Source organism: Egretta garzetta, unplaced genomic scaffold, assembly GCF_000687185.1.
Source record: "Egretta garzetta isolate BGI_Z169 unplaced genomic scaffold, ASM68718v1 scaffold590, whole genome shotgun sequence".
Classification (NCBI taxonomy): Eukaryota; Metazoa; Chordata; class Aves; order Pelecaniformes; family Ardeidae; genus Egretta; species Egretta garzetta.
Window position 1 is genome coordinate 21,838 of NW_009258304.1, and position 7,613 is coordinate 29,450.

Here is a 7,613-nt window from a genome sequence, read left to right on the forward strand (position 1 = left end):
CGCTCGGCCCGGCCGCATCCCGCCCGCCTCGCGCGAGGAGAAGCGAAAGGGCCTACCCGCCAAGAGGCTGCGGGCCCGTCACGGGAGAAGCAGAGAGGCGGTTTCTCTCACCCAGCCCGTAGAGAACGCTCCTGAAGCACGGCTCCTACACGCCCTCATCCCCACTTTTTATTTATGCACAGGACTTCTAACCAGCTACTTACTTTTTCCTCTTACAGAGCCACTCACGGAAATCTCATTAATCCCAACGTGCCTCTGCGTCCTTCCTCAACGAACAGCATTTAGGTTGGTCTCTGGCCTAGGTGTACACAAAAGATCTCTGTAGTAGCACTGTGGTGGATTGCAGTGGTATTTTTGTCTTTCTATTTTCTGCTGCTTGGTAAGCTAGAGTCCTGCGAGCCTTCAGAGAAAGACCCCTCCTTCCTAAAGCTCCTTTAATGCTGCTAGTTGCAGTGGATTCTCGGGTATATTTTTTTTCTTTGTACTTCAGTTTATTGCTACAGCTGTAAAATCTTACCTACCTTTTTTTCTATTGCTTGGTTACTTACAGAAGTAGAATGCCTCTCCACACTTGGAAAAGGGAGTCAGAACTATGAACCAAAAACTATGGTCAGTATAAAAGTGATCCAGGAAGTTGCCACAGCAGAGGTATCACAAACAGGTTTTTTCCCCTGCCTTCACTGCTCCTTTTACACTGCATTCACTTACTAGTCCCAGTCGTGAAACATGCCTCTTTCAAAAGAAAGAAATTGAGGGATTGCTTCAGGTCATGCTAAACAGTTACATACCACCCACAAGCAATTAACTCTTTCTGATTTCCTCCTTTTAACTGAAATAGTTCTCCTCTTAAAATTACTGTAGAGGATTTTTTCCAGCTTTCTCCTTCTAAAGGAAAACAGAACATCAGGCTATTTTTCTCTGCATTTCCTGAACCAGACCTATTCACTATTTCTTACATGTATTCACTGAACTGCTGCTCTGAGCAGCATCATTTGTAACTTAATGTGGAAGGATACAATAGGAGAGAAAAGTGAAATAGGGATAATGGAGTCTCTCAGTGTTATTGTTCTTGTTTTCTGGCATGATCCTATCTCGCATTCCAGCTGCTACCTTAAACAGGCTTCTGCTCAGCTTGGAGGGCTATTACATGTTCCATTTTTGTGGGAGTACAACAGCTCAAACCCTTAAAACACCGTTCTGCAGTCTCTCCAGAAACTTTTATACCCTGATGCTTCTGCAGACACATACCAAGTTCATTCAGGGAACTGACTTGTCTCAAAAAATGAGTATATTTGGTAAAGATGATCTTCACCATAATGAACTCCCTGAATTAACTCAAGCAGTCACAACAAGCATTATCACCACTGCAAAGGAGAAGAGCTGGGACTACAGCAGACCAGATGTACGTCAGCTTGAGAGACTGGGGAAAAAAGGCCACAGGCTCCTTCGTTCATCCTGTGTAGCGCCTAGAAACACTAAAAAGCAGCAGACAGTTGCTCTGATCCTGTGCACTTGATCTGAAGCCAATTACCAGTAGTCCTAGACTTCCAGGTACAGACTTCAAAGAACAAACTGGGGATTTCAAAAAAAAAAAAAAAAGTAGTATATACAGCAAATGCTCCTTGCAGTAATTTCCAATTCACATGTAAGTACGTATGTTTCACAAGCACAAAAGTGTGTTGAATAACCAAGACATGGCTCCCCACATTAGTGTTTCACTTGCATTGAAGAATAGGCTGGAGTCCATCCAGCATAGAGAAGTTGGGAGAAATGCAAGCTGCAAGACTACAAAGTTTAAAATAAACTCAAACACAAATTCAAAACGAAGGTGGCTGTTTTAAGAAGGAGAGAAGAAAAAGGAATAGGCAGGTCTCCAAACTGCCAGGATGTTAAATTCTAGAGGACAATGGCCAAAAGATGGGGTACTTCTGTGCAAGTTGCTCTTTCACATTTCATGGCTGCACCATGTCTTAAGAATTCAAGAGAACCAACAACACTCAGAATTTTATTAACTAACATCTAGAATTGTTTTAGACTCTCTCCTGCTGTAACACTGCTTTGCCAGAATTAAATCTTAACAAAAAAAAAAAAAACCCAAACCCCAAAAAACATAATGGAAATCTTGGGGTTTCCCCTTTTAAGCTTGTCTGGCATAAAAAGTAAGCCCAGAAAGAGAAAACAAAATTATTTAATCTTCCCTACCACCACTACCTCTCCCCCATCAAGAATGACGGACATAGTTTTTGAGTGCTCACCAGGTGATTATAATTGATTTAATGTGTATCTGTTCTAAGTTATCATTCAAATTCTGAAAGTAATTATTCACTTGCTTTGGAAGTCTGAAGCTTCTCCGGCAGTGTTTTTCCAAGTTTTCTTTAAATAAACACCAGGCTTCCCTGTTTTACTATTCCCAATTCACAATTAATGGCCTGGTGCTACAGTAATAATGCCAGTAGTAAACGATTGCACAAGCCTTGCGGGCACTATCATCCACAACTCAGTTTCTCACATCAACCCTGAATTTATTCATCATCCAATTTAATAACTAAATCAGTGAGCATGTATAGCCACAGTCACAGAAGTGTGGCTCTGATGCCAACTCATCCATACATTTTTTCACATTCCTTGTATTTTTTCCTTTCATAGTGCACAAAAATGCATATACAAATAGCTCTTGACAGAACTCTAACTCAGCAGGGAATTAATTTACAAGACAGTAAAAATGGAGTATGTTGTTACTGTTAGCATATTATTTTCAGTCTTCTAAGGTCTAGCAAAATTAAGAACATGAAAAAAGCAGTCTCATCCCTTTCTACTGGTTTTTGAAGCATGTTCCAGTTGCAAAAAAAAAAAATAACTAGGTGGTTCTTTAACTGCCAAAAATACTAAAACTTTCAGTCCCAAAGCAGCGTTCCCAGAGAAACAGGTGAATGAACATATATTTTAAAAAGGAAGCATGAACAGAACATACTTTGAACACACTTACAAAGTTCTGATCTTCCAAAGTAAAAAGTGTATAGAGAATAAAAGCAGGTATCTATTTTTGAACTGCATTTCTTTAAAGTGTTCTCAGGCATCTCAGGACTGGTGCTGTTTGTAGGACAGTACTGGAGACACTGGCAGAACTGGTGATACTGGGATTGTAGTCAACACCTGATTCTGGAACACAAACATTTTAATCCTACCAAATACCCAAAGAAAGATAAGGAGAATGCTGACATACTGGATCCAGGCAAATTTAATCATTTCCCAAAATCCTGGCTGATATTTAAAGAAAGTCAAGGAGTGTTAATGAAGAAGCTTCCGATACTACCACTACAATAATGAAACAAAGGAACTCAGAGGTGGCAAGGCACAAAACTCGTCAGACATCAGTTTGTGTGGCAAATGCAATGCCTTTGAGCTGTGGAAACCCCTAAAAGCCTTTTACCATAGTATGTAACAAAAGCTGCAGAGAATGTCTGTTCTAGAAGACATTTAAACCAATTCTGTGCAATATGCCTATTTCGCCCCTGACTCACCAGAAAGTAGTTATTGGTAATACTCAGGCAGGTAAACAAACATAAGATTCTTTTAAACACAGGCTTGTTCCTGTCTGAGAAAATGAATAAAGAACATAATGAACAAAGAACTGTTTTGTAGAAAAAAAACCTTTCAGGTCAGTCCGTGCATGTAACAGATTTGCCACATCCACTGCAGGGGTTATTATTTGGTGAGCTTACCTGGCATACAGATTTCTAATGATCTGCTGCTTTAGGTGACAGAATACAGTATTGCGCTTTGCCAGTGGCATCCATTACAGATTGGGACAGCAGGTGCTGCAGGAGCAAAGCAAGACTTACTGAAGACATTCACTGTGAATGGCCAAGAAACTGCCTTAAAGGCCAGTTTAGTAAGGCTGAAAAGCAATGCAGGTTCCCAGCAGAGAAAGGCAAAAAGTGTTTATACAAGCAGAACCACCTGGAGGAATGGGCAAACAGGTATTCAGTTAACTCTAGAACTATAACATTTACTTAGCTAACAAAGGAAAAATTTAGCAATAGGTTTAGAAGAAAACCATTTCCATTTGGCCCATCTGTGAAGGCCCAAATAATGCATCAGTTACATCACAGTTTATGCAGTTTTCAAAGGATATAAGATAACTTCCACTGGGTAATGAATAGTGGCATTAATGATAAATGGTGTATCTGTTGCTCTTCCAGTCATCCAAACAGGGTTGGGATCTGAAAAGACTGTTGTCACTAAAATGGGGAAAGGAAACATCCAGGTTAAGGGGCTTTTCAGTCTTAATACAGAACTCAAATCCTCAGAGCACAGCTGCCAATATTCTAACTACTGCTGTCCTGTAATTCACAGCTATACATTCGGGCTTACCATTTCTATCCCAATAAGCTGCAATGATGTTTGTTAGATCATAGTCACGCGCAAAAGGACTTGTGCCATTGACCACAGACACCTGTTACAACAAGGAGATACTTTCATTATTTGTCCACTTTTCAAGAGAGTAATTCTGCCAAGTTTCTTATGCAAAGTAACCATGCCCTTGAAGGAATGCACATGAACATCAGACTGAACATCTTGGCAGAATAACCTCCTCCACCTTTCAGCCTAACAAAAACCAACCAGTTCCAGAGTTCAGTCTGTGCGGGAGTGCAAATAATTAGGGTGTCACCTATGGTACTAGGAGGATAAAGGGGAGGAATTGACGGGGGAGGGAAAAAAAAAAAGTTTCCTTACATTGTATCTGGTATCCAGTCCACAGTGGTTAAGTAATTGCCTCTGGTTCAATTTCAGGTCTCCATTCATATAGAGCTGAGACCCTGGCACAGGAGAAAAGAACTGAAGAAAAGCCATGCTCTGCATCACAAGTGTTGACATTCTCTGAAATGGTGAACACGAGAAAAGAGAATTTAGGGGGGGGGGGGGGGGGGGGAGTAACACAAGACACTTCTCTACTTCTTTGTTTCTACAGATTTTCTGCAAGTATTTGATTTTTTTCCTGACTCCCAAGTTTCAGATTGTCACATTAGTCTAAACAAGAGACCACCATATAAGAAATATGAATTACTTTTTTTTTTTTTTAAAGTGAATTACCTTTGTTGTTAGTTAACTAACTTTATAAATCAAAGTTCCACAGAAAATTCAGTGAAGCCCAACAGTCTGTGGCTAATGACAGAAAGATTTGACTTGCTGCAATATGTGAAAATCTGCAAAATGAAACTAAACACATTAATTGGAGACACACTTTAAAATACTCAGAAGTTAAAGCCAGCTAAGGACTCCTGCTCTGCAATAAGGACCAAACAAAAAAGTTCCTTAGCCCCCTTAACAACTCAATCTGAAGGAAAATTTTTGCATTGACTATAAAACAAAGGTGGTGTGAATATCAGAAGCCTCTGTGATACTAATCACTGACCTAATACTTCAGCACAAATTCAGGACTGTTGGGTCTTTACTCTGGGCCTCATAGATTTAAGAATGTTTTCTACATGACACAGCTATGCTTGCTAAGCTTGTCCATCTGCAATCAGCAAGAGTTTCTTGGATAAACTAAGCCTAATATCCCTAGTAAAACCACTCTTTGTCTGGCTGGCTGCATCCAGCACAGCTCTATACTACTGCTCCTTTCAGATGCATCCATGGGTTCTCTGTGCACTACTGTTTTACTCACTGCTTTAGATATTAATTGCACTGCCACTTGAGATACAGTGGCAGCAGAATTTTATTTTCCTGTCAGAAAGATACAGAAGATCCTGGCAGATATTACCACTGCTTCAAGAGCAGTTAAGTAGGCAGTTTCTATGGAGTTTTAGGCTGCTGGAACAGCCTGCCCCTCCACCTCAGAAAACTAACTGCTTATGTCAAGACGCAAGAATGTGCATCCTTCTGCCTACTGCAAGACTCTCAGTTATTTCCTGATGCCACCCACACTGATATCCACTGTTGTACATCTGTCCTCTGTGCTGCACTACAGCCCTAGAGAATACACATCATCACAAAAAAAAAAAACCAAAAACCCACCTAATGACACTTATCAAAATACACAACAGAGCTATACTAGGAATGCCCCAGCAGAGGAGCAGAAAATTAAGTATTTGTTAGTAAAATAAATCTTTTAGATAGGAATTTCAAATGTGGAAAGGTTCTTTTGTCCTCTGCATAACCACTACTGGAATATTACACTGAGTCTACATGTCACAACAAATAAAACTAAGAAAGCTCACATAAAGATGGTAGGAAAAGAGTAGAATCAGCTGAACACCAACTACATGCTCTGTAGGTTGCAGCGGAAGCTCCAATTTAAAATGCAACTGATCCATTTTGCCATCTTGATTTTTGTCTTCTTCTCTAGTCTAAAATAATCAGTAAGATTTTTTTTTTTTTTAAAAAACAGCAACTCCTGTTAGAAAGAAAAACAAAAAAGGTAAAACCCCAGGGGATCTCCACAACTGGGCCATGCACATACTAAGGAAGCAAATAGACTTCACAGTTAGGAAAGCAGTAAAAATCTGATTGACTTTATGGACACAGGACTAGAGACAAGCAAGAAGCCTGCAATTTTGTCTGTTACACCATGTCTCGCGTGCCCCCCAGGGAAGGAAAGCTCATCATACTCCTCATGGTCTCTTCTGCCCTATGCCATTCCAACCATGTCCCCTGCATGCTACAAAGCATGCCTTAGTGCTGGATCTTCTGTCACATCCTGTACAAACGTGTGACCAATGGTCAGGCTTTTTCCTCTTGCCATCGCAGCCTGCCTCTTAATGGCTGCCAATGTATGCCAATTCCTGGTTGTGAGCCATGGCTTGCTACACTTCTGTGCCACAAATGCCCAGTACTTCAGCTATTTGCAAACATAAAAAGGACTCATAACAGAGGTAACATAGGAAAATAACTGCCACTGTTGAATTCCAGAAGGAACAATAGCTGCAGGCTATGTGCTTTAGAAAACACATACCTGCTTTCAAATCCAGAGGCTACCTATCAACTTCTGCAAACTTCAGACCATGACGAGCCGTATGGCAGGGGGGGGAAGGGAAGGAGGGGGTGGGCAGACAACTAATTCGAGGAAAATAAATTGATGTATTCATTCAAACTACCAGCTGTGCTTAGGGACACGGTTTAGTCGTGGACTTGGCCGTGTTAGGTTAATGGTTGGACTTGATGATCTTAAGGGTCTTTTCCAACCTAAATGATTCTGTAACACTGAGATGGAGTAAAAATCCCTGGGCCAGTTAAAAATCACTTCTCCCAAACTAATTTTGCTGTGAGGTCATGCATGAAGCTACTGCTACTTGAAGGCAGCAGTGCATGACAGGCCACCTGCACACGGGCACCAACACCCATCCCCTGGGACCACTGCCGCTCCCCTGGTCCCGCTCTCTAGCCTTCCTTCCCACCACCACTGCCGGGCCCGCCCCGGGCAGGCCTACCGACAGGAGTGGGACCCGCAGCCGCTCCTCCTGGAGCCTGTTGAACGTTGGGAACGTGCTCCACGCCAAGAAGCTGCCCGGGCCGGGCCCGATGGTGGCCACGAAGAGCACCTCGTACCGGAACCGCACGGTGGGCTGCTCCAGGTACGCGCTCTGCTTCAGCCAGAAACCTGCAGACAG

The 7,613-nt window shown here is 41.8% G+C and overlaps 2 protein-coding genes across 7 annotated transcripts in view; both read right to left on the reverse strand.

Annotated features, from left to right (window-relative positions):
- LOC104126281 (carbohydrate sulfotransferase 5) overlaps positions 1-4,449 on the reverse strand; it is a 16,583-nt gene extending 12,134 nt beyond the window's left edge. The window contains exon 1 of one of the 6 annotated variants that reach the window (XM_035894265.1): positions 4,375-4,449. Coding sequence is in view for 1 of the 6 variants with exons in the window: in XM_009638838.2 (XP_009637133.1) it covers positions 2,987-3,054 (68 nt within the window). In the remaining 5 variants the exon portion in view is untranslated. Of the gene's footprint in view, positions 1-203; positions 261-1,248; positions 2,053-2,971; positions 3,068-3,521; positions 4,138-4,374 lie in introns of those variants that run through there. The other 5 variants (XM_035894254.1, XM_009638838.2, XM_035894286.1 and 2 more) reach the window with 5 other exon arrangements.
- Positions 3,056-7,607, reverse strand: TMEM231 (transmembrane protein 231; the record flags this gene model as incomplete). Its single annotated transcript, XM_035894302.1, has 6 exons — positions 3,056-3,268; positions 4,136-4,241; positions 4,375-4,456; positions 4,738-4,881; positions 6,225-6,353; positions 7,434-7,607. Coding segments are annotated over 6 exons (825 nt in total), but the record flags the coding sequence as incomplete, so codon positions are not given.
- Positions 7,608-7,613: the final 6 nt, after the last annotated feature.